Source organism: Prosopis cineraria, unplaced genomic scaffold (assembly GCF_029017545.1).
Source record: "Prosopis cineraria cultivar Desert tree isolate PC_DT_omini unplaced genomic scaffold, ASM2901754v1 PC12, whole genome shotgun sequence".
NCBI classification, from domain to species: Eukaryota; Viridiplantae; Streptophyta; class Magnoliopsida; order Fabales; family Fabaceae; genus Prosopis; species Prosopis cineraria.
This window is the reverse complement of record NW_026555343.1, coordinates 13,080,363-13,107,806: the sequence shown is the minus strand read 5'-3', so window position 1 is coordinate 13,107,806 and position 27,444 is coordinate 13,080,363. Positions and strand designations below refer to the sequence as shown.

The 27,444-nt window shown below is 33.7% G+C and overlaps 2 protein-coding genes and 1 long non-coding RNA gene across 6 annotated transcripts; 2 read left to right on the top strand and 1 right to left on the bottom strand.

The window, feature by feature from the left end:
- Positions 1-7,275: 7,275 nt before the first annotated feature.
- LOC129287585 (uncharacterized) lies at positions 7,276-9,873 on the bottom strand. The gene is made up of 5 exons (XR_008587739.1): positions 9,739-9,873; positions 9,475-9,649; positions 9,293-9,378; positions 8,546-8,614; positions 7,276-7,573 (listed from the first exon to the last, which is right to left on the bottom strand). It is a non-coding gene; the product is annotated as an uncharacterized LOC129287585 (long non-coding RNA).
- An 8,725-nt stretch (positions 9,874-18,598) lies between these two features.
- Positions 18,599-20,066, top strand: LOC129289120 (protein ACCELERATED CELL DEATH 6-like). The gene is made up of 3 exons (XM_054925931.1): positions 18,599-19,145; positions 19,260-19,325; positions 19,813-20,066. The coding sequence occupies exons 1-3, from the start codon at positions 18,599-18,601 to the stop codon at positions 20,064-20,066; spliced, it is 867 nt and encodes a 288-aa protein (XP_054781906.1).
- LOC129288075 (uncharacterized) lies at positions 19,226-21,376 on the top strand. Of its 4 annotated transcripts, none has more exons than XM_054924430.1 (5): positions 19,226-19,365; positions 19,813-20,339; positions 20,496-20,668; positions 20,862-20,955; positions 21,104-21,376. In XM_054924430.1, exons 2-5 carry the CDS (start codon positions 20,124-20,126, stop codon positions 21,137-21,139), a joined length of 519 nt encoding a protein of 172 aa, XP_054780405.1. In that variant the 5' UTR covers positions 19,226-19,365; positions 19,813-20,123; the 3' UTR covers positions 21,140-21,376. The 4 variants fall into 4 exon arrangements, with proteins under 4 accessions (XP_054780405.1, XP_054780403.1, XP_054780404.1 ...); XM_054924428.1 differs by having other exon boundaries at positions 21,095-21,376; XM_054924429.1 differs by having other exon boundaries at positions 20,862-20,961.
- The last annotated feature ends 6,068 nt before the right edge of the window (positions 21,377-27,444 follow it).

Here is a 27,444-nt window from a genome sequence, read left to right as displayed (position 1 = left end):
AAAAGAAAGAGATTATGAAAAAAATCATATTGGATATATAGATACTTCAAAATAACTCTACGAGTCCTTGAAAAATTGCCCTGCCTTCGGACAATATCTCTAGCTGTTAAATCTTGGTCATTCACTAGTTCACATTTATTCTCATATTGTGATAGATGGAATAGAGTCCAAACATACAAATATTTTGAAGCCAGATGCAGTGGGGTGTCTCCATTTAGATCTTTCTCATTCAAAGTTTTGGAATGGATCTTTGGGTGTTTCAATAGGTATTTTACCATCTTGTTTTGACCGCACATTGCAGAAACATGAAGAATGTTTTGACCTTTATTATTGAGCCAAAAACTGGTACAAGGCCCTTGTACGCGTAGCAATTCTTCAACCACATGAACATGGCCCATAAATATGATGAACTAGTGAGCATAAAAATGTGTCCTTGAAAGCATGTGCTCATGAAAGCAGGGGAGCCAATTCTAAAAATTGTATACACTTGACATTGTTTGCAAACTAGATTGTAGTACCCATGTTTCATGTAGATTTTGAAGTAAGCCTTGTTAGTTATACCTTATGACATAATAATAAATAAGGTATATTAAAATGTGAATTTTAATTTATTTCAAGATGATTGAAATGAAATTAATTTAAATGATGAAAGGACGAAAATAGCCTCTTTTAAACATTAAGAAAATAGTGGTCAAATTTACATGTAATGTTGAGAAATTAACAATTAAAATTAAGAAATTAACAACCAAGTTGTTTCATAAATTACTTGTTCAATCAATTGGTAATTTCTCAACTTTACTTGTTGATTTCCAACATTACTTATAAATTACTTTACTTTACTTAACGATCCTTGATTTATTCAATCAATTTATCTAAACTTATGAAACAACACCAATTGTTAATATTACAACTTGTTAATTCCCCAACATCACTAGTAAATTACTTTACTTAACTTATTAATCCTTGAGAAAATGAGAAGACTTATTCAATCAATTTATCTGAATTTATAAAGTAATTTCATTTGCTAATTTCTCAACTTCAATTGTTAATTCCCCAACATTATATGTAAATCTAATCCTTATTTTTTTAATGTTTAAACATATGCTATTTCAGTCTTTAAATTATTTCATGTTAGTCCTTTTGGACTGAACTGAAATTTCAAATTTTAACGGGCCTTATTATGTTACATTCCTAATTCTCTACTGAAATTCTCCCTAAATTATATATATATATATATATATATAAGAACACATATTAGTTCTTTGAGATAGAGAAACTTATAATAAGAGCTAAGAATCTGAAATTTGGATTGAATGAAGATAAGCTTAAGTTGAGGCTAAATCACTAGTGCTAGTGAAAAGAGAAAAATGATCAAACTTAGTATTTGATATAGAGAGTTTCCCTGACTCTTATAAATGTCCCAGTCTGAGGGAAACGGAATCTGCAAGAGACGATGAAGAATTTCAACATCCCCAATTTGGACTGCCACATATATTGGCGAGTCTGCTGGGTGGGTGTCCTAGTAGCAGAGCTAGGACCCAGAGTCAGCAGAGGCGAGTTTTTTTTTTTTTTAAAGAAAGGTTATGCATATAATCATGTATAGTTATACATATTAATATTAAAACTATATAAAAATTAATATATTTGTAAAAATATTTAAATTATGTGAAAGAAATATATGTATGAAATTAAATAGATTATATACTTTCATTTTTATCAAACATTTTATAAATTAATACTGTAGAAAATTTGATTTATAAGCCTTACATAATTATTATTACTTACTTAAGGTTGAGCAAATCTCAAGCATTTGCTTGTAGTTTAAAATAAGTATGTACATGATCTTGATATTAATGTTCTTTTAACAAGTTATTTTATTTTCTATTCAAATTCAAAATATAAAAAATTTAAAAACCATTGATCCTAAATCATGTTTAATTAATTAGAAATGTATAATGTCACATATCAAGTATTTAAAATCATATCTTAAAAAACATGTCCACTCGCACAAGAACAAACACAGGTTTCTATCTCTCAAATTTTTTTCAATATATAAAATAAAAATATTATTGCTGTTATATATTTTTTATTTTGTTTTTGAGGCCGCTGCTTGATTGAAATGCCTATTCTAATTAAATTTCTAACCAAATCTCAGCATGTCACTCACACACCCACATTGCTCCTCTCTCTGTTCTTCGATCCGCTGGGCATGCCAAGGTATGAGGAGGGTCATAGTGTAAATCAAATTAAAATATTCATGGAGTTTTTAGATACCCTCAGACTAGCGTAGCTCCGCCCTTGGTGGGTGTCCCAATAGAGTGGCCAAGTACTTTCACTTTGCTCTCTTAGAAGGAAATCAAACCCCTCACGATGTTTGCTTAGAATAGCGTCGTGCAGAGCTCTATTCCCAGACTTATTGGGTAACATCATGAAGTTATCCTTACTGCTAGCATCGTCAAATTTGGATAAGATGACTCTCATTACTCCAATAGCTTTTGCAGCAACATGAAGTTTTGTGTCTTTTCTTACATGTGTCACAATCCGCAAAAAATTATTATCAACAAGCAGCTCTGTGATCCTTGTTCTCCCATGTTCAGCTGCAACATGACGTGACGAATCACCTTTGGGAGTGGCTTGATGTAAGACCGTGGAACAATCAAGTTGTTTTTCTCTACATACTCTGTCCAACATGTCTAGAAATTTATTTACATCTTCATGCTCATCATGGACGGCGTTGTACAGTTGATAATTCATGGTGTCATCGTTAACGCCAATGTGAACATGATTGATTGATGAAACGAACCGTTTCTTTCCTGCAATCTTCTGTAGCATGGTCCTTCCAGTTTGAATTATTAGCCTCCATAGGAATTTCCACCTGATCGGACTTTCTTGCAGAAAATAATGCGAAACAAGATGTGCAATCAGAAGAGTAGCAAGAGAAGAAATAAACTTGAAAGAGATGAAAACAACTCATCAAGAACAAGAGAGTTTTAAAGCTGAGGAAACGGAAGAAATGAAAATGAAATCCGAGAAAAAGACGCATGCAGGACTACTGGACTAAATTTTTTAAAGTTATGATTCGCGAGCATGCACAATCAAGAAAAACAAAGGTATGATTAAATGGTTGCATGATTTCATAAAGTGGCTATATTTTATGTTCAAGAATAAATTAATATGAACAATAGATGCTAATTAATTACAATAGACAGCTAGGTTAGTGTAGTAGTGTTTAGGAAAAAATGGGTATGATTAAATGGTAGCCCTTTTTCATAGTAGTATTTGTTCAATGATGAGGGGTTAAAACGAATGGACGGCTAGGTTAGTGTATGGAACGAATTTAATTAATTATAAAGTGTTTATCGTCCTTTGTCCTTCATATATTTATAATACCTGCTTTTATCTTTATAATCAGCCAATCACTTTTGCCTTTGGTAGGGCACTTTGCTCTGTGTAATCAGAGTCATTTCCTTATTTGTTCCTTAAGTAATTACCATCAACTTCTGGCCAAAAAAAAAAAAATTATCGTAAACTTCTGCCAATGACGGACCAGCTGGTACAAGATAGAAACAAGAAGATAACAACAAAAGAAAACAGGTCAGACACAACAGAGACAGAATTAAAAAATAAAAAGCAAAAACGCAACTTGATTCAAGGAACACCACCGTGCGGAAACTTCAAATATAAAAAATGTTAATATAGTGTATCATATAGTAGTAAATATAAAAAAGACATTGTCACAAGGGACTAAACACTAAAGTATCAGTAGTTCCTGTACAATATATATATATATATATATATTCATTCTCCATTCAAAGTGATGTGAAAACCTACGATTAATTTTTTGTTATGACTGAAGTCTACCAAAAGAAAATATACCTCGATTACAAGGAAGAATAACAATTTAGTCTCAGAAGAAAATTAACGTGATAAGTACATATTTTTACTTTTTTTTTATAGACAGATAGGTATAAATTTTGGATTATTTTGATAGTATTTATTAATATTTTATACTTATTTAACTAATTTTTATATATTTTCCTCTCATGACTTAATTATAGGATAAGAAAGATTTTTGCTGCAAAATCTTTTCATATTTTTATATTGTGCAGATAATTTATAAACAAGGAAAGAAGAACCAAATCAAGCTGATCCAAAAGAAGAAAACAAAAAATCACGGGGAAAAAGGGAAGAGAAAAGACGAGACGTGCTGGAGGATGAGTTGAAGAAGGAAAAAAGAAAAAAATAATAATAATAAAATAGAAAAAACCAAAAGGAAGAGGCAAACATTGGAGTTGCAGAAACGATAGAAAGATCATATTTGGGCAAAAGAAATGCCAAAATATATTAAATTATGATAAATAATTATTTCAATATCATAATCAACAATTTCACACCATTAAACCAAAACAATAATTAAATGAACAGATAAGATTGGATATAGAGAGATGTTTTGAGATAGAGTATCTAGAGGATTTAAATCCTAAAGTTTCAAAATCTCAATATTTCTAATTGAATTTAAAAAAAAATGAATGAATGAAAGGAAGGAAGTTTAAACTATCAAAAGGTGTTCGGATTAATGCTGATCATAAAGATGAGGATATATAATAAATTAAAACCTATGAAAATTGTAATATGGTATCGAATGCCATTTATGGGTCTTACAAATGGAGGCAAGTGGAGCACGGATAGGCAAATGCAGTGACGGTGAAAGATAACAAAACGGTGAGTCACAGCTTCTAAAATTAATATTAATTAACCTCACGAATGGCTTCTGACTGCATCATTTCCATTGAAGAGGAAGATTTAATTCTAAGGCTTCACAAACTTCTAGGAAGTAAGGGGCACGTTTGTTTTCTATTTTTAAAAATTGCTTTTTGTTTTGAAAAATCAAAAAATTTTAAAATTTGTTTGGACAAGGGTTTTTTATTTAATTGTTTTAATTTTTTTCATTTTTTGTTTTTAAAAACTAAAAAATACAAACAACTTTAAGTTATTTTCATTTTATTTTTCTTGTTTTTAAAATACATTACATTAGATTATTGAAAATTATATTTACCTTCACCAATTTTTATTATCAATTACTATCATTAACTGTCTATAACCATCACTATCAGTCCATTTTATAATTTTAAAATTGTTTTTTAATTGATATAACTAAATGAATTTTTATTTTGTTTTGTTTCAAAAATAATTTTCAAAACTGTATTACAAAATAGTTTTTAAAAATAAAAAATAAAAATAGAAACCAAACAGGCCCAAGTATTCCCTCTTGTCCTATTTGTTAGTCACATTTTATAAGATTTCCTTGGTCTTTCATGGAAGTCATTCTCCATTTTTTTTTTTTACAATCTTTGATACACAATTTCGTAAGCACCCTTCAACAAATTCTAAAAGCAAGTGGACTATTTCAATTTTCAATATGGCCACAAGCATGAGTGTGTTGACTGCTTCCTTCATCTTTGGATACTACGGGTTGTACACCCAACAATTTTGCCTCTAGTCGGACACCGGCCCGTTTTAAGATCTGCTTTGCCATGTCCTACTTGGTAAGATACATATGTTACATTTTATAAAACAAGTGTCTAGATAGAATCAAAACCTTAAAAAATATTCATCATAAAAAGGAAGACATAATAATTTATAAGTACTGATCATTCCTACCTCACGACTTGTCTCCCCTAGAACATGTACAACATCTCGAGTTGTTAAACCTTGGTTATTCACAAGTTTCACATTGATGTATTGGCCTTATAGTAATTTGAATAGACCCAAAAGATGGAGTTTCTTTGAAGCCAAATGCAATGGGGTATCTCCTTTTAAGTCTCTCTCATTGACAGCTTTCCAATGAAGCTTTCTCTATAGGTATTCTATCATCTTGTGTCGTCCATTCATTGCTGCAATGGGGAGAATGTTTTGTCCTTTACCATTTAGACAAGTTACACAATCAAAGGCTTTGTGAAGCAAGTTCTTGACCATATTAACATGGCTCATTTTCCTAGCAAGATGAATTGGAAGATTCCCATATGAGATTCGTTTAAAAGCAATCAAGGTAGAATTCTCTAACACTCGATGCACAACTTCCTCGTAACCTCTGTCTGCTGCATAGTGAAGGGGAGTGTTTTTGGTTTCATCTCCTTGATACAATAGCTCTTCTCTTACATTCACTATCTCTTGCAACACATCTACACTTTTAACAGTGCACCCAACTATTCATAAACCGGCCATATTCATAAATATCAACTTCTTTTTAAAAAAAAATTATTTCCCTTATCATTTAAGATGTTTAGTTACTAGTAGGATTGACAATTATATCTTTGACTTTTAGTTTTGTTTGAGAATTATTTAAATTTATTTAGTTATTATTATTTTTCAATTTAATTCAAACTCCAGCATTTTTTAGATGGTTTGATTTAGCTTGAGGGGTATAATTTTTATATAGGTTAAAGTTCATTTTTATCTTTGAACTTTTTCAAGGAATGCTAGGCATCCTATATGGATAAGGAGGGCAGTTTTCCAAGGAGCAAAAATCTCCTCCGTTAGTGATCCATTAAACCTATTATTTTCTACTAACATGGGATATTTTTTGTACTAATTTGTCTTTGAACTCTTTTTTTAGGAGTTTGGCATCCTAAAATCTCGTTAAAATAAAATTTAATAAATATGATTAAAATATATAATATTTATTTAGAAAATAATCTTATAAAAAAATTATTATTGATTAACTCTCTTAAATTTTCTAGGTCATTCGTCCCAAATTTAGCTGCAACATGAAGCAATGAATCACCCGCGTAAGTGACTTGCTTGGAAACAATGGACAATCCAAGTCTTCTTTGGTGACATACTTCCTCCAGCACACGAACAAAGCCGTCTACATTTTCATTCTCGACGCGAACAGCCTCGAACAACCCATTGCTGATAATGTATTTCTCGTTGCCATGTAATGGATTATCATCGACTAATCTGAATCATTTGGCTCCCCATGCTTTTCCACGTACGAAAACAAATTTCAGTGTGAATAGCACTCAATGAAATGTAAACTAGTTAGAGGTATTCAAATGAATATGAATACCTACATATAAACTAAGAGGTTTAAGCTGATAATTTGTCACATCCCAAAAATAAAGGGTGACCGGCATAGATGCAAACTATAACGTGCATTCCTGTATGTCTTAAAATGAAAATTCATTTCATTTTTTTAAATAATCAGGTTATATGGAATTTCTAACACTTTTAATACTAATTGTCATAGTAAAGCTTAAATGTTTTTTGTAGAAATTTTAGCAGAACCTCCCTTGTAAATAGGATCTCCTGAAAATTCCACAACACAGAAATTTTTACAAAATATAGTATCAATTAAGAGCTTAGCTCCTTCCAGCCACCAAACAGTATACAAATCAAAATAAAGTCTTAACAACAATCTATATGGAGTGACTAACCTTTCTTCTAAATTTAAAATACATGAGTCTTAAAACATTTATATCAAAAGGTAACAATACCATGAAAAAAATTTTCACCCAGTATAACTGTATTGCCCTTTAGAGGTCGGCGGTAGAATCAACGTCAGGTAATGAATCTGAGATCAAAATAAATTTTTTAGTGAATTGCATCCCCAAACAAAATTTAAAAGAATTAAAATAATAAACTCAAATAATCGTGTAAAATAATTGAAAAGATGATAATTCAATATAATAACTTCATAAATATGTAAATCATAATCATAACCATAAAATGAGAGTGAATTAAAAACACTTTATTCTATAATGGTTAAAGAAAACAAATTACTCATACACAAATCAAAATGGTACACTTGTTCATTGAAACCATCGGAATTTCGAATGAGTGAGTTAATCAAAATTTAAATTTTTAAGGACTTAAGATAACAGGTAACAAACGTGGACCCACAGTCCACGAGAGTAAATAACTAAACACGACTTATACCACAAAAACAAACGTGGATACACAGTCCACAAGGGTAAGTAACCAAATGCAGCCTGAGCTATGAAAACAAACATGGATACACAATCCATGAGGATAAAGCTAACCAAACGTGACCCATAGCTATGAAAATCAAATGCATGTATGATATCCATGAATACCAAATGTGAGGACAAGGCTCACGAGGCAAACTAACTAGTTATTAACCACAGCGTGCTACGGGCTAATAGAACTGCCATTAACAGCAATGTTCTGGTTAGAGTCCTCTCCAAAATCATTTTCAAATATGTGAGAAAATCACCACTATAAAAACATAATTTTTATTTTTAAAATCAAATTCACATGACTAGTTTTAAATTTCAAAACTTGCCAAAATAAAATTTTAGATCTTGCATTAATTGAATAACCAAGAGATTCCAGAGTGTAATAAACAAGAATGCCTTCATCAATCTTGAAAGTATATTTCTTGAGGGAAAATAAATGCATATCTCATAATTCGATTATCTTTCATCATTATTCCATAAACTCTAAGACTAAAATAATTCATAAAAGAAAAATATTTTAGTAAAAGACTATTAATGAATAATTAAATGAGATGCTATTCACTTACTTGTTGAAGTCTCCAATTTCCAAATATTCTTTCTTCAATTTCTACTAGGATTCTTTTCTTCCACACTCCCTATAAAGACATCATAATTAACATTTAATAAATCTTCTTTAATTTATAAAGACTTCCTTCTATTCCTAATACAATTCCAATCAACTATTATCATTTATAATTTCAAAACCAAAATTCATGCTTTAAAATTGGTCCAAGTATTATTATTCATATCACTAACCTCCTTCATATAGCTTTAGCCATGCCACTTTATTTACTTGAGGTAAAATTTTCTCTTAGGCTTTGCACCAATTACTTTAAGTGCATAATTCTAACCATTCAATTAAAATATCCAGCAATTACCATTAACCATACAAACTCCAAGAACCAATGAAACTTCAAAATATTCAAGATCAAGTTCAATTCTTCTAACAAGCATTTTGGCAAACATCTTTCCATTTTCATTCCTAAGCTCTTATCTTTTGACTTCATCCTAATCAAATTCTCAAGATCAACTAGTCCAACAAATAAATTTAAGTGAGCCAAAAATATATACACACATATATCATCACCAAATTCAAATGGATTTCAAGCTCATTTAACTCTATTTATTGCTATTATTATTATTTATTTATTTTTCATTAAACAGCACGACAGTAGCAGAACCAGGACAAAAAATCTGTTCCTCACGCATAGCCACAACAGAACACATTCATACTCCCAACAGAACCAACAATGAAAATGTTTGAATCTTCTCACCTCAACCCAGTAAAATGGAACAGAAAAAGGAGCACAATGAAGCAGCCTATATGTCGCCGAACTGAGAGAAGAAAAGGAAAGAAAACCTACGCACCAACAGAGGAAATCTGAGCGTCTATCTTGGAAGAACAAAACAGAAGGAGATGGGGAATATCGATGGCAAATGGAGAAGAAAAGCTCACGCGCAGGTAACGACAAAACTCTCTCCACGGCAGAAACAAAGAGGAAGAGAATGAAACAAGCAACTGAACAGGGAGAGGAAGAATTGAATACAGCATGCCAGCAAGGAGAAAACCGAGTTAGCAACCATAGATCGAGCTCGCACAGCACCCCCCAGCAGCTCCGACGACTTGGTTCCTTATCCCAACCACAACTCGAACGTGAACGACACAGGGAGAGTAGCGGACGAAGAAGAAAAAACAGAGATGGGAGATATGAAGATGAACCTGAACGTTTCAAAGAAACCATGAGCCTCCTCCGACACCAGTGACGGCAAGGAATGAAGAAGGCAGAGATGAGTCGGTGATGGTAGAGAACGAAGAGCAGCGATCATCCAAACTCCAAATTCTTCTCGCTCCTCCTCACGCTCTGATAAACTGACACTCAAATAAGAGAGAAAATAAATCTGATGGGGGAGGGGTATTTTCGTAATTTCAGAGGAGCAAAAATCGAAATAAAGCCCCTTTTGGTCCTGGCCAGATTCGAATTTGGATGTTGTTGGAATTGAAAGTATACGTGCAAAGCCACCGCTACATCAGCTTTCTTTCTTGCCATCTTAAATATACTTTAAAAAATTATTATATATATATATATATATATATATTTATTTATTTTTTTATTTTATTTTATCAGGTTTATTACATAATTGGTTATTACCCAAGTTCAACTTGTTTTTTTTTTTTTTTTGGCTGAAGGGGAGCCTTTAGTGTGGAAAGTGGAAACTTTGGTGGAAAGAGAGATCGGTAGAGTATTGAGTAATTGGGAATTATCCTTTTCAAATTCAGAATTTATGAATTTTATATTTTTTTTAGCCAAAATGATTTTTTTTTAAAGAAGAGAGAAGCTTTTGTGTTTTATATAAATATAAAATAAAAAATAGGAAAAAATAGAAAATTTTATGAAAAATCATAAATCTCAATTTCAGAACATTGGTTCTCGGAGTAATTAACGCGAAATTTTCACTAATCATGTGATGATGGTATCGTTTTTATGATAAAAGAAATACTTTCATATGATGAACTAGGATGTCTAACGTCCTTATAAATAGCCTCTTAATTTTCTTATAGATGAAAGAGATAGGCGTGACTTTTAACTTTTGAGAAAATACTTTCACATTTTGCCAAGAAATTGAAAAATAGACTGGCAGGATATTAAATCAATGGTTAATAATTAAAATTATAGTCAAACTGTGATTATCATATTGGTAACAAACAAAATATTTTATTATATCAGTCAAAATGCTGGTTTGATAATTTATCAATTCAACTAGATATATTAACATGAATTTTCATACTATACATTTTTGGACAAGGTTATCGAACGTCCTTGTATAAATAGCCTTTTAATTTTCTTACAGATAAGATAGGCGTGGCTTTTCACTTTTGAGGAAGGAAATTCGAAGAAAATAAGAATACTTTCGGCTAAAGTGTATCCAAATTAAATAAGACTTTTGGCTTAAGAAAAAAATGTTAAATGAGAAGAGTATAGGACATCGGCTAGGTCTTTATAATTTGTACTCTATCCATCTAGTTTCTATTATAATATATTTTTAACTATCTTGCTGGAACTAATCAGAGGTAGCTATTAATTTTATTTAAAAATAAAATAAATTTTTAATTTTATCCTTATTCTTTTTTTCCCCAACCACTTTTACGCTTATCTAGCTAAAAACATTTAAATAGGAGTAATATTAAAAAAAATAATTAATAACCCAAGAGTGACTGGGCGTGATATGAATTATGTGTTGGAATATTATTTATGAATTAGCATTAATTAATAAGCCCAATAAATTGGTCCTTATGATCTTGTGTGGACCGTGATAGGTAGACTACACAAGTGAGCCCAATGGACAGAGGCCCAACCCACAACCCAGTAGCCGTTAGTTATTTCCTATCTCTTAACTGACTAAGTCAGAGATAATAGATAATATAATTATTTAATTATTTAATAAGGCGGTTACTGATCTGATCTATATAAGATGATTAGTCGGTAACCACAAACACACGACTCATTTTCTTCAACTTCCATTATCTCTGAACTCTCTGAAGGCTCTGGGGACTTGAGGGTTGTGTACTTGCCTGCACTCGAGGTAATCGAGATTTCTCTAGCACTCATGGATTCTTCAGGTACGCATGAATTACTTTATTCTATCATATTATTATTATATATGTGAATTGAGATATCAGATCCAACACGTGGCATCAGAGCCTGGTTACAAACATCAATCTATATATCTCAATTTATTATTATTTATTTTATGCATATGAGCATGTTCAGATTTTATTAACATGCTTGATAATTTTTTTCTTTTCATTATTATCATTGAAAATGAGTATAAGATTTACTGTATATTGCCGTGCGCCTCTCTCCCTTCTCTTTCCTTTTATTCTTGTTTTAATCAACACCGGGGAGCTTTGGAATCATGGATTCTTCAGTGTTGTCCAAAAAAAAAGGGAGGTTCTGTCATCGCCGACGTTCTCTTTCTGCCTCTTCAAGTTCACGATGTCGCCGTGGAACTGCCACCGTCGTGGTAACTGGCAGCTTCAGGTTCGCCAGCGTCTGGCAACCATTGCACGCCGGCAACACCTTCCTTCTCGTCTTCCAACTCGCGGCTGGAGAGGACCCAGAACGGGTCGTGGAACCAGATCCTAGGGATCCGGTTCTGTGGATTATGGGCCCACAATTTAGTTTGGGCCCAAATCCAAAAAAAAAGGGAGAAGCTGGCGGCGCAAAGGAAACCGGATCCGGTTTCCGTGTTTTGGGCCCAGATGAAATCTGGGCCTGGTTCCAAAAAAAAAAACTTATGTTAATTGCGTTTCGGCCCCAGTTTTAAATTACCTATTTGGGCCCATAATTTCTTGTATTTATGTATTAGCCCTAATATATTTCTAGAAATCACAGTTCAGTCCCTTAACTTCCAGAATTTCAATTTTGACCCAAATCTCTTCCAGAATTACCCCTTTACCCCTGGATGCCTTTTAAAATTTTACCTAAGTTCTAAACTTGTTCCCTAATTCCCAAAAGACCTTAAGGACTTTTAAAATTATTTTTTGTTTTGTCCTAAAGTCATAAAGTTTGCGACTTTGTAAATTATTGATGATGTTTAGGATCTTGTAGCATTGATAATGGATATACCCCATGGTATGACATTATTAATGTGATTTTGATGGTTGGCTTTGAGAATAGGCTAATAGCACTCCTTTAATGTATTAGATATTTATTATACCCTATAGGTATGGAAATGTTTAATGCATTATTTTGTATGGACTTTTGTGTGAGCTAAATCTTTATGATATATGAGCCTTCTTGGTGCATGGTTATAGTTGCATAATTGATAATCGCTTATTGGGAATTCTGTTTTATAATTATGTTGTGCACACATAATTAATATTTCCCATTTTCTGTTTTGTGATTTCAGTTTCTGCTTTTACGCAACTATCCTTTGTGAAGGCTCTTAATGGGACTAACTATGATGACTGGAAAGAGTCTCTCAATATGTATCTGACTATTTCTGAGAAAGATTTAGCTCTGAGAGAGCCCAAGCCTGCGGATCTCTCTTCCGAGTCCAGTGCTTCTGAAATAGCCTTCCGTAAACAATGGAGTGAGTCCAACCGGATCTGTCTAGCGATCATCAAGTACACAATTGAAAAGGGAATTAGGGACAGCATTCCTGAAAATGATACTGCAGTGGAGTACTTGAAAGCTATTGGTAACAAATACAAGAAGCTTGACAAGACTCAAAAGAACTACTATCTGTCACTTCTTGACAATACTCGATACGACGGAGTTTCTGGTGTCAGGGAGCACATTCTGAAGCTTGTTCATTACTATAACAAGCTTAAGTCATATGGGATTGATTTGGGTGAAAGCACCTTGATTTACCGTGTTCTTCAATCACTGCCATCAGAGTACGCATTCTTGAGGATACAACTCACAAGAAGCTGAATGGTCTGTTGACCAGATGATATCAATAGTCACTCAAGAAGAGGAAGCTATAAAGAAGAATTCCTCTCACTCAATAAACTATGTTTCCTATGGCTCTAGCAACAAATCTGGAGGGTCACATAAGAAAAAGGGGAAGAAGCATGATGCCCCAAAGCCTAATAATCCAACCTTTAAGAAGGATGGTGATAAGAGTGAGAAGTCGAGGAAGAAACCCTTTAAAGGGTTATGTAATTATTGCAAGAAACCGGGTCACATTAAAGCTAATTGCTTCAAATTGAAGAACAAACAAGAAAGTGAAGGTACAACTCTTCAAACTGCCCCTCTAGCTCTAGTTTGTTTTGAATCTAACACCATTGAAACTTCCTTTGACTCATGGTGGCTGGATTCTGGTGCCACTGTACATGTTGTGAATTCTCCACAGGGGCTAAGAAACCAGAAGGTTCCAAGTGAGGCACAGAGGTCAGTCTTTGGCATAGCAGGGAGCAAGGCATCGGTTGAATGCATTGGAACTATTTCTTTGTATTTAAATTCTGGTCATATTTTACATTTGAACAATGTTGTTTATGTACCTTCTGCGAAGAGGAATTTAATTTCAACTTCTGCATTGGATATTTGTGGCTATTCATTCTTCCAAGGAAATGAGAAAATTGACATTTGTTTTGATTCCATTAATGTTGGTGTCGCTTCCTTGATATATGGTTTATATCGATTGAATGATTGGTCACTTGAACTTCCTAATCTTCATGTCAATGCTGCTATTGGGCATAAACGTCAAAGGCCCAATGATAATTCCTCTATGTTATGGCATCGTCATTTGGGTCATATCTCTAGAGAGAGATTGGAACGCATGATCAAGCAAGGTGTCTTACGAGACCTTGATTTCTCAGATTTTGAGACTTGTGTTAACTGTATAAAGGGAAAATTCCCTGCTAGAGCTAGAACCAAAGGGGCAAAGAGGTCTGAAAATACTTTAGACCTAATCCATACTGATATCTGTGGACCTATTATGCCTCCGGCTATGGGTGGTTTCAGATATTTCATCACCTTCACGGATGATTACTCTCATCATGGATGGATTGAACTCTTGCGTGAAAAGGGCGAGTCCCTTAATGCATCAAGACCTTTAAAGCAGCAGTCGAATTGAAATCTGGCAAGTTGATCAAGTGTGTGAGATCTGATAGAGGAGGAGAATTTTATGGGAGATATACTGAGACTGGCAGGAACCCTGGGCCATTTGCTTTGTACCTTCAAGAGCATGGCATTGAAGCTCAGTATACTATGCCTGGCACCCCGCAGCAAAATGAGGGTTGCAGAAAGGTGAAATTGTACTCTCATGGATATGGTTAGGAGCATGATCAGTCACTCCTCACTGCCGGAATTCTTGTGAGGTGATGCACTCAAAACTGCTGTTTATATTTTGAATCAAGTTCCTAGCAAGTCAGTTCCAAAGACTCCATATGAGTTGTATTTTAGAAGGACTCCTGCACTGAAGCATATGCGAGTTTGGGGTTGTAAAGCATAAGTAAAACCTTACAATCCACAACAGATTAAGCTTGATGCTAAAACTATTGATGGTTTCTTTATTGGCTATTGCATCGGATCTCGTGGGTACATATTCTATTGTCCAAATCACACTACTAGGGTAATTGAATCTGACTGAGCTTACTTCTTTGAAGATGCCTTAGACAGTGGGAGCTCTGTGCCTAGGCATATTACCTTGCATGACGAAAGTAATATTTTGCCTATGCCTATCTTGACAACTCCTCATGTTGACAGAAATAATGCCGTGGATCAAAATGAAGCTCAAGATGAACCACCTTTAGAGGGTGATAGGGGCATGGTTGTTGAACCGAGACGATCCCAAAGGGTTCACAGGTCTGCTATTCTAGATGATTACATGGTATATTTGCAGGAATTTGATTCAGATGCTATTGATAGCTTAGACCTAATGTGTTACCAGGAGGCTATTTATAGCTCGCATTCTTCTGAATGGTTGGAGGCTATGAGTGAAGAAATTGCCTCTATGTATCACAATCACGTATGGGAGCTTGTAGAGCTACCAAAGGGGTTTAAACCAGTGGGTTGCAAGTGGGTCTTTAAAACAAAACGAAGAGCTAGGGGTGAAATTGATAGATATAAAGCCAGACTTGTAGCTAAAGGCTACAACCAGAAAGAAGGTATTGATTACACAGAAACCTTCTCTTCGGTATCCACCAAAGATGCTTTTAGAGTGGTAATGGCTTTAGTTGCACAGCTTGATCTTAATCTTCACCAGATGGATGTCAAGACTGCGTTCTTGAATGGCGATTTGTATGAAGAAGTCTACATGACACAACCTGATGGTTTTGTTGAATTCGGTAAAGAACATCTAGTGTGCAGATTAAAGAGATCCATCTATGGGTTAAAACAAGCCTCTAGGTAGTGGTATCTGAAATTTGATGAAATTATCACCTCTCTCGGTTTTTGTTGAGAATGTCTCAGATCAGTGCATCTATCAGAAGTTTGATGGAACAATTTTGCCATTCTTGTTCTCTATGTTGATGATATCTTATTAGCCAGCAATTCAATAAATTTCCTCAATGAAATAAAGCACTTATTGTCTTGCCATTTTAACATGAAGGATATGGGTGAAGCCTCCTTTGTTCTTGGGATACAAATTCATCGTGATAGATCTCGTGGTATTCTTGGTTTATCACAGGCCACTTACATTGAGCGGGTACTTAAGAGATTCAAAATGGATTCATGTTCTCCTTCACCTGCTCCTGTACAGAAAGGTGAGCTGTTGTTAAAGTCACAGTGTCCCAAGGATGATAAGAAGAGGGTTGAAATGAGAAAGATACCATACACTTTCGCTGTCGGCAGCCTTATGTATGTTCAAGTGTGTACTCGGCCAGATATAGCCTTTGCCATTGGAGTGCTGGGTCGATACTTAAATGATCCAGGTCCGGATCATTGGAAGGTTGCTAAGAAAGTTATGAGGTATCTTCAAGGTACAAAGAATTATATGTTGACTTACAGAAGATCAAATTCTCTTGAGGTTGTTGGGTATTCTGATTATGACTTTAAAGGATCAGAAGATCTTAAGATTGTTGGCTTTTCAGATTCAGATTTTGCCTCTTGTCTAGATATCGTAAATCCACGACTGGCTATATTTTCATGTTGTCTGGAGGAGCTGTCTCTTGGAAGAGTGTGAAACAAACACTTACAGTAGTTTCATCTATAGAAGCTGAGTATATTACTTGCTTTGAGACTACACATCACGCTATATGGCTGAGGAAATTGATATCTGGCATGCACCTAGTTGAGTCAATATCACGTCCTCTAACCATTTATTGTGATAACAAATCTGCAGTATACTATGCTAACAATCACAAAAATTCCAGTCGTACAAAGCATTTTGATATCAAACTTATGTTTGTGAAAGAGAAAATTGCTGAGTCTCAAACCCGTGTGGTACACATTCCTGGCACGCAGATGCTTGCAGATCCGCTGACTAAGGGCTTACCTGTAGAAGTTTTTCAAAATCATGTAACTTGTATGGGTATTATGAATTCCTTTGATGCCCTAGTTTAGTGAGAGTTTGAGAACCTTCTTTGTTGCAATTTCTCTTTAGGCTTGGTTTTCTTCTGTGAGTTATATTTAGTTCAGTTAGATACGTCTATATCATTTGTATCCCTATAGGATTCAATGATTCTGTTGTGGTACGCTATGCATGTCACTTGTTTCCCCATAGGAATTAGTGATTTATGTTGTTATCTTACTGAGCTGTATTTGAAATAAAATTTCATGTTTTACTCTGATTATGAGATATCATAATCACTTGTTTCCCTATAGGATTCAGTGATTTTGTGGAGTTTCATTTTCTGAATTTTGTTTGTGGCTTGTTTATACAACTTGCTTAATTAATGCAATCCAAGTGGGAGATTGTTGGAATATTATTTATGAATTAGCATTAATTAATAAGCCCAATAAATTGGTCCTTATGATCTTGTGTGGACCGTGATAGGTAGACCACACAAGTGAGCCCAATGGGCAGAGGCCCAACCCACAACCCAGTAGCCGTCAGTTATTTCCTATCTCTTAACTGACTGAGTCAGAGATAATAGATAATATAATTATTTAATTATTTAATAAGGCGGTTACCGATCTGATATATATAAGACGATTAGTCGGTAACCACAAACACACGACTCATTTTCTTCTACTTCCATTATCTCTGAACTCTCTGAAGGCTCTGGGGACTTGAGGGTTGTGTACTTGCCTGCACTCGAGGTAATCGAGATTTCTCTAGCACTCATGGATTCTTCAGGTACGCATGAATTACTTTATTCTATTATATTATTATTATATATGTGAATTGAGATATCAGATCCAACATTATGAAGTCATTTTTTTTGTAGCAATTCGGAAGACATAATCATGTGATCAAGACACCTTATTTTATTTTATAGTATATATTAATAATTTAGCATAACTCTTGTCTTCTGGCTTTGGTTATAATGCTGCCAACCTCAGTGTATCTTTATCTGTCCTTCGTTGATTTCTATATAATGTGATCAAGACATGCTTTATATATATATATATATATATATTGATTGGATTGGATTTGATGAATGAGACCCACCAATTAAATTGACAGTGTGGCTACAAGCTGTAGCCAATAAATTTGACGTTCAGTGGCCGGGAGAGAATCTTTAGATGCATTTGTTTAGTGCAACTATAGTTCAGGCACCTTGATGGTCACGTGGTGTAGAAGAGAGGAGGGAAGTGGGAGAGGAAAGACCAAAATTTTATATAACATGTGTGATCTTCAAGATTTCAACATCAGCATCTTTTATTCCAAAACCACTCTCTTTTCTTCTCTGTAAGTTTCTAATTTACAAATCAGATTGAAACACATGTTTCGCTTTGTTTCTTGCAGCTAGCTGCTCCTGCGTCTTTTTCTATCTCGATCATTTCCATTTCTTCTTGTTCCTCAGCTTTAAACCTCTGTTGTTCTTGAGTTGTTTTATCTCTTTCAAGTCTATTTCTTCTCTTGCTACTCTTCTGATTGCACATCATGCTTTTTGCATTATTTGCTGCAGGATCCTTTAGCATCATCTTATTTCTACTACGAGAAATTCGAACCAGGTGGAAATTCCTATGGAAGCGAAGAATTCAAACTGGAAGACGCCATGCTATGAAAAGCTGCAGGAACTGTTAAAGAAGCGGTTTAGTGCATCAGATAATCAAATTCAAATTGGGCTTATTGAAGATACCATGAGTCATGAGTTGTACAACGCTGTTCGTAATAATAAGAATGATGTAAATAATTTTTTGGATGTTTTAGAGCAAGTATGTAGAGAGAAACAAATTGATTGTTCCACTGTTTTGCATCAAGCCACTCCTACGGGTGATTCTTTGCATCATGTTGCGGCTGAATATGGGAGAGAAAGGATCGCAGAGCTGCTTGTCGATAACAATTTTTCGCTAGTAGTGACAAACAATAGGAAAGACACTGCGATTCATGTTGCCGCAAGAGCTAAAAATATTGGGGTGATGAGAGTCATCTTGTCCAAATTTGACGATGCTAGAAGTAAGGATGACTTTATTATGTTACCAAATAAACTCGGGAAGAGAGCTTTGCATGAAGCTATTCTGAGCAAATATCTTGAGGGGTTGAATTTCCTTTTAAGTGAACAAAGTGAAAGTACTTGGCCTCTCTATTGGGACACTTACCCAGCTGAATCACCAATATATGTGGCTGTACAGATGAGGGATGTGAGAATTCTGTAGCGTCTCTTGCAGATTCCGTTTCCCCCAGGTCGGGTCAGTCATAAGAGCCGTGGGAACTCCCCACTCCATGCTGCCATATCAGAAAACAATATTGGTATGTACATGTGTGCGATGCCAAATTCATTAATAAAAAGGTATGACCCTTAAACTATAGATTCAGAAGCATCCGTAAGCTTAAACTCATTTTTGTTAGTGTAATGTTCCTTTTTAATTTTTCAAAATGGTACAATCTAAACTCTTGCCGTTAACAAAAGTTAATTTTAATTGTTATATAATTGATTAGTTAAAAATTTTGGGTACTTTATTGAACTTTTTTTTTATCTTTTTCTATAATTTTTTATGTCCTTTTTTCTAGATATTTTGATCAATTATAAATTTAATTTAATTTTTGTTAATAATAGAGATGAGATTGTAATATTTTCAAAAATATTATTGGATTAAAAATAAATTCAGGATTCAAGACACTTATAAATATATAATGTATGGCCAATTTACCATTTAATCCTTAATCAAATGCTCCTTTTGTGTTTGTCCCACCATGCTTTCATTTATTATAAATGTTTGTTTGCTTTTACATGTAGCTTTCTTGAAGAATATAGTACATGAAAAAGAGGGGCTCATGTACTTTAGAGATGAACACGGAAATACTCCTCTTCATTATGCAGCATACATTGGTTATGTGGAAGGTGTTCGTGAACTTCTAAACAAATCTAATCTTGTTGTGTTTCAACGGAACTCAAATGGTGATCTTCCGATTCACATTGCTTGCCAAAGTAGCCGTGTTCAAGTGGTTAAACAACTGCTTCGCATAGAATGTCCTTATACCAGATTCTAGCTCAATAATAATGGTCAAAACATTCTACACATTGCAGCAGAGCATGGACAAAACAAAATGGCAAGGTTCCTATTAAAACACTCAAATATCCACCCTGAGAAAAACCTAGATGGAGATGCGCAATTGCATTTGGCTTCAAGAAAACTGTATCTTTGGACACTACTCCATCTATCTCGAGATAAAAGGACAGATGCGAACCTTGTAAACGACAAAGGCTTAAACGCTAGAGATATTGTTTTGATGCAGGCTAAACATCCAATGGCACGTCAAGAGGTATAATTTATAAGTATATATATATATATATATATATCAATCCATTATTTCTCTTGAAGTATTTTCTTAAATGTTTTAACTCTAGATGATTGCATTTTTTATAGAAGACTTTAGAAAGTCATGAACATTTACTTGTTTCATTTGATTACCTCACAGTTTCGAGCAAGTACGATTTTAAGAACAACTGGTGTTCCCCTCAGACAGGATTTGTCGGAAGTACAACACATAGCCAATACAGAATGGAATGTTAAGGATGCAGCCAATACGCTCGCCCTTGTGGCTGTACTTATAGCAACAGTGACATTTGTAGCTAGTTTTCACAGTACCAGGTGGGGTTTACTCTTCTGATGATCCAGTACCTAAAAACAGAGTCATGGCAGTGTTGGCTGATAAAAAACTATTCAAAGTATTCATGGCTTTCAACACGATCTCTATGTATAGCTCCATTTTTGGTTCTATTTTTCTTCTATGGATGCATCTGGGTGATCGTCGTTACGCTATACGAGCTTATTTTCTTGCTAGGCTTTTTGTGCACTTAGCTCTTGGAACGATGCCGGTGGCATTTATGGCTGCTATATATTTGGTTGTGGGCAATAACGCTTCACTTGGAGATCTTGTAAAAGTCATTTCCTTCATCTTCATTTCCTTTATCCTACTTCTTTTCCTTTTAGGATATTTCCCTCTTGGAAATCGCATTCCGCTTCTTTATCAGATTGGAGAACTTATTTTTTTGATTGGTCTTATTTTATTTTAAGGACCTGCAGATAGGCTTCATGAAGCTCGTGATGTCGACCAATTGAACCAGGTATATGGAGTTCTTGGTGCCGATGATGACCCCTAAAGTTCATATGAAGATGACGCAGGTGTTGTTATCCCTAAAGTGTGACAAAGCTTTGAAGAAGGAAATGAAGATGAAATGTGACTTGATTTGGATGTGTGGCACGTATATCTTGGTTTGATACATTTGTGTTGTCATTTACAAATAATCAATATATTTAAGATGCAGGAGTCATATTCATCCTTTTATAATAAAGAAATGGTGGTGGATTGGCCTTGCCTATATGTAGTTTAGTTTCAGGTTGGGGCTAGCCATGAACTCCATTTGTTATTAGGTCAAGCCCATTTCTTTCTCTTGGGCCAATGATAAAGTCCATCTATCTAAATCCATCTATTACCAGAGCTTTTAGTCCTTTCTCGTCTGCCCATAAATTACACATATACCCTCCATACTTTTATATGTCACCATTGGTTCTTTTGGTCTTTTCATCCTAAGGATGATATAAAGATAGCTAGCATTTACTACCCCATGCGATGCACTAGAAGCAAATTGTCACGCCTCGAAAATAAAGAGTGACCGGCATGGATGTGAACCACTTCACATATCCCTATAAGCCTCAAATATGAAAATGCATTCCATTTTTAGAAGAAGAATCAATTAGACTATAAAAATTCTAATAGTTTGATAATAATTGTCATAAAAAAATTTTAATATTTTTGTAAAAATTTCGACAGAACCTCCTCTTTAACTAGAATCTCCCAAAAATTCTACAATAGAAAATTTTTACTAATTATAGTATAAATCAGGAGCGTAGCTCCTTCCAGTCAGCAACCATTATACAAATCAAAAGAAAGTCTATCAACAATCTATGTGGAGCATTAATCTTTCTTTTAAATTAAAATATATATGACTTATATATATGTATATTATCAAAAGTAATAGTACCAATCAAAAATTTCTACCCAATGCAGTTATATTGCCCTTAAAGGTCGATGGTGGAATCAGCGTCAGCTAACAAATCTGAGGCCAAAACAAGTTTTTCAGTGAATAGCATTCTCAACATAAAATTTTAAAATTTAAATTAACAAACTCTAATAATAGTGTGAACTAATTAAAAATAACTCACCAAAATAAATTTGTAATTTGTAATCATAATCGTAAAAAAATGAGAGTAAATTGAAAGCAATTTATGTTATCATTCTTAAAGAAAATAATTTACTCACATATAAATCAAAGTGGTATAATTGCTAGCCAAAATCATGTAAATTTTGAAAATACATATTAATCAACATTTAAAATTTTGAGAACTTAACAGAATAGGTAACAAACGTGGACACACAGTCCACGAGGATAAATAATCAAACGCGGCTTATGCCACGAAAACAAACGTGAACACACAGTCTACAAGAGTAAGTAACCAAACGCAGTCAAAGCTATGAAAAACAAACGTGGACACACAATCCATAAGAGTATATAATCAAACGCGGCTCAGGCCATGGAATCAAACGCGGGTACAAAGCCCACGAATACCAAATGTGAGAACAAAGCTCATGAAACAAACTAGCTAGTATTTAACAACAGCGCTACGGGCTAACGAAGCTGTCGTTAGCAACAGTATTCTATTTAGAGTCCTCTTAAAAATTCACGTTTCAAACATGCGAGAAGAATAATTACTGCTGTAATAAAATTACCATTCTCAATACCAAACTCGCATGAATTGTTTTAATTCTCAAAATTTGCTAAAATCATACTTATAGATAATATACCAAACTTGCAGTAATTTAATAGCCAATACATTTCAAAGCTTAACAACCATACAAAATGCTTTCATCAATCTTGAAAATACACTTTTGAAAATAATAAATGTATGTATCATAACTCATTTGTCCTTCATTAATATTTCATAATTTTCAAAATTAATGTAATTCATAAGAATAAAATATTTCAGAAAAAGGCTATTAAAAATAAATTAAATGGAATTCTATTCACTTACTAGTCAGACCTTCAAATTATTAAAGATATCATTTCCTTTAATTCTGGTTAGGATCTCGTTCTTCCTCACACCCTATCAGGATATAGATAATTAAATAAAATTTTAACAAATTTCCAATCTTAATAGAATTCCAATTAACCATCATTATCTAAAATTCAAAGCCAAATTTATGATTTAAAATTGGTCCAAGCATTATCACTCATCTTTATGACTTCCTCCATAAAGCTTTAGTGATGCCATTCCATTTCTTTGAGATAAAATTTTCTACTAGGTATTTTATCAAACAACATACATGCATAATTTATTAAGTTAATGGTAATATTTTCCTTCCTAAATTTCTGCTTCATTGAAACCTTGCAATATCACCAATTCTATCATTTCCAAATGGAATCCCAATCTGCAATATCATATTGCTTCCTTATACAACCACAATATTCATTTAAATAGAAACTCCTCTTTTTCTATGCATGCACGTACAGTCACAGAGGGGAAAAATTTTTAAAACTCAAATCCTCAACCCATATATATCATATATTATTACCAAGTGTAGATGGGTTTCAAGCTTAAAGTTTCAACCTTCTTCTTTCTATAACAGCATTGGTGATGGTAGAGCAATAATAAAGTGTTGTAGCTCCACACACATAGCAACGACAACAACACACACTTACACATATAGCCAATCCATAAATAAAAGGTCCAAAAATTCCTTACCTCAACTTGACTAGCCCAGATAATAACGGACAGTAGAGGAGGAAGAAGAAGGTCCTTAAATACTGAACAGAAGAGAGAGCTAATGTTGCACATGTTATGGGAAGGAGAAAAATGAAGCTTGCAACAGAACAAGGGTGTCACGCCCCAAAAATTTAAGGTGTGACCGGCACGAAATATGTGTATAAAACCCACATCCCTTAAGTCTTAAACAAATATACTTTGGTCCATGAAAAACTATAGGCATATTTTTTTAATAAAATTTTTAATAGAACTTTCATGTAAATAAGACTTCCTAAATGTATGACAAAGAACAATAATAATCAAATAAAGGGATCTCGCTCCCTACTAAAATATATACAGTCTTTAAAGAAAGACGAGAATCCTACCTACATTATATGTGGAGCAGTTAGGACCAGGCCATGAAATTAATACAGGGTTCAAATTTTCATCAAGCAAAACTTGTTTGAAATAATTCTTCCACTCCACATTAGTGATAAAATGCCTCAAGTAACACCTTGATATATAAGTTCAACTTATACTACCTGAGGCCAAAAATATATTTGCTAGTGAATAACATCCCAACAATAAATAATAGACATAAGTAAAATGAAAAGTTCAAAATAGATATGTATGTTAAAGAAACAAAAATTTCCGTAAAAATTCAATAAACTTCATAATAAAATGTCTCTATAAAAATTCAAAGAAAATCTCAAATCATTGAGCTATCGTAGAAAATGATAATATCACTTGATTTCAAAAAAAAGCACGTAAATGAAATAAATATTTATAAACAAATTACTGAATAAGAATCAATGGAATATAAAATCATCAAATAATTAGATTCATAATTATAGGGACTTATCATAGCAATTAACAACGTGGACACACAGTCCATGAGGGTAAATAACCAAACACGGCTTATGCCATAAAAAATGTGGATACACAATCCACGAGGGTAAGTAACCAAACGCGGCCGAAGCCACAAAACAAACGTGAGTACGATGCTCACAATAACTATCCCTCCGTTCCACATGCGTTGGCCATCGTACAGGGCTAGCACCTCTTATAAACACCCTGTTAGTTAGGTGTACCATCAGTGTTCTGTACAAAGTCCCTTTTTAAAACCATTTTCAAACATGCGAGAAAATCATCACTTTCAAGATACAGTTCTTATTCTTAAAATCAAACTTGTATGAATACTTTTAAGCATTAAAACTTGCCATAATCAAATTTCATATCCAATGCTCATGCTTGCATTTACGGAATAAAAAAATTTTTTAACTTCAAACTTGCATGAATCATTCTCTATATCTCTCCAATATTTGATAGAATAAAAATCTCATAATCAAAGTTCAAACTTGATTTAATTGATCAAATAAAATTTGAAATTTGACAAAGCTAATTTCTCAAGATAAAGTAATGTTAATCAACAAATATTCAATAATCACATTAATGCTATAAAAATGATTTCCAGAAAAATATAATATTTTAGTAAAGAAATTTTGATTAAAAAAAATCAATTGGGATGCTATCCACTTACCTGTAGTATCCTCAAGGCTCCAAACTCATTTCTTATGACTCTATTTGAGCTTTCCTCCTTCTAAACATCACATATTTACATAGATGCTGAAGAAGGAAAAATGATACAGAATAGGGGAGAGCTAGACAAAGCATGTGCACTACCCACAGTGAGGATTTTGGCATTCTCAAGGTTGTCGGTGACTGGACAAGTAACAGGGATGAGGGCGGAGGACAAAGATGGCTAGATCAAAGGCTCGAAGCTACTGAACCGAGAAAAAATCTCCACTCTCTTCCTTTGGTCCAGAACGCATGTGCACTATCGAAAAAGAGAAGAAAAGAAGAGGAAAAATAGGGAAGACTTGGCTGGAGGCAAACAACGAGAACTCACCAAAAAAATCAAGAGGAACAAAGGAGACAGCATTAGCAAAACCCTTTAGGCAAAGGATCCAGAAATGGTGTTATCCTTGTGCTGGGTCTGATCGAGAGGGAGGAAAATAAAAATCTAGATATTAGAAAATTGTGAAAATTACAAAGGAGGGCACAACATTTTCCTATAATAACATAACAAACACGAGCACTTTTGTAATTTTCCCAAAATTTTAAGCTAACAAAATTTAACCCATTGCTTAAAAGAATTCAAACTCTGAATCTTTAAATAAACTATTAGTATAAGTTTTACTAAGTCACCATTCTCTATTTACCATAAAATTTATTTAAATATATAAATTGGAAGAATATTATTATTATTATTTTATTTTTTGTAAATTTTAGGTCATTACAAAGGGAGCAGAAAAACTAGACGCTACTCGTAAGTAAACACAGCAAATGAATCAACAACAACAATCCAGACTTACTACAGCACTGCCGCAGCTTCGGCAACTCGGTCTCTCGTCCCCAGCTACTCGAGGTGATGACATAGATAGAAATAGAGCAGAAAATGAAGAGGAAAAATAGAGACAAGGAGCATATAGAGATCAACCTCGCACAGCCTAAGCTTTACTCTAGCCGACGACCACTGAAATATGAAGGAGAAGAACAATCGGTGATCATTGAAGAATGAAGAGCAAGAATAGTGACAAGCTTCCAGATTTCTCTTTCTCTTTCTCACTCTGTGAACTGACTCATGTGGCTGAGGGAGTACACATATGCTCTGTCTAAAACTCACCTTATTTTATTTATTATTCTAAGGGCAAAGCAGTAATTTCTTATAGGTTGAAACAATGAGATGATTCAGATTTATATGTTAGTCAATTAATTAAATTTTTTAAATAAATTTTTTTCTGGGTTATTACACAAATAATAAGCCAAACATTAATGTAAAAATACTTTCATAAAAATAATGTCTTCAAATATGCAATAATGGAAATTCAAATGGCATAATGATAAACAATTGTATAATACATACATTGTAAATCCATAGATTTTGGAAACATAATAAGGTCTAATCTCCCAAGTTTCTAAAGAGTTCTATGTACACCACATTTCTTCTTATTGTTGATCCAACATTTTCTTATATCATGTAATAAAATCTTGAATCCATCAATGCTTTTTACCCTTGACAATGCCACATATAATTATCCATGAGTAAAAACTGGTTTTGTTAGGTATAACCAAACATGATGCAATGATTGACCTTAGGATTTATTTATAGTCATTGCAAATGATAGAATCACTGGGAATTGTCTCCGTTGCATGTGAAATGGCCATCTACTTTTTGAAGGATTCATGTCCATCCTATGAATTAAAACTTTTTGATCTTGCCTTCAACCATTCAATGTTATGCCCTCAATAACATTTTCCCTTGTCAACTAATGCGCAATTATGTACCATTGCATAGACCAGATGCTTGGTCAATATTCCTTAATAGCATTATAGGTTCTCTAACCTTCAAAGAAGAATGTATGGTGGTAATCTAGAGCAATTAGTTGTCTTGAGAAACTCAGTTGTATACAAATCATCAAATGAATAATTGTCTTTTGTGGACTTGCATACAGAGTCAAAACTAAAATATTCCTGTAATAACCCAGAAAAAAATTTAATTAAATATATTATTGTGTTTTAATTGTAGTTATATTAATTTTGGAACAATTATGACAAGAGGG

Bases quoted from the DNA above. Each gene is read 5' to 3' on its own strand.
- LOC129289120 (XM_054925931.1), top strand. From the start codon at position 18,599: ATGGAAGCGAAGAATTCAAACTGGAAGACGCCATGCTATGAAAAGCTG. The intron at 19,146-19,259 runs GTACTTGGCCTC...CGTTTCCCCCAG, and splicing joins TTTAAGTGAACAAAGTGAAA to GTCGGGTCAGTCATAAGAGC. The intron at 19,326-19,812 runs GTATGTACATGT...TTTTACATGTAG, and splicing joins CATATCAGAAAACAATATTG to CTTTCTTGAAGAATATAGTA.
- LOC129288075 (XM_054924427.1), top strand. From the start codon at position 20,124: ATGGCAAGGTTCCTATTAAAACACTCAAATATCCACCCTGAGAAAAAC. The intron at 20,340-20,495 runs GTATAATTTATA...ATTACCTCACAG, and splicing joins ATCCAATGGCACGTCAAGAG to TTTCGAGCAAGTACGATTTT. The intron at 20,669-20,861 runs GTGGGGTTTACT...TTTTCTTGCTAG, and splicing joins GCTAGTTTTCACAGTACCAG to GCTTTTTGTGCACTTAGCTC.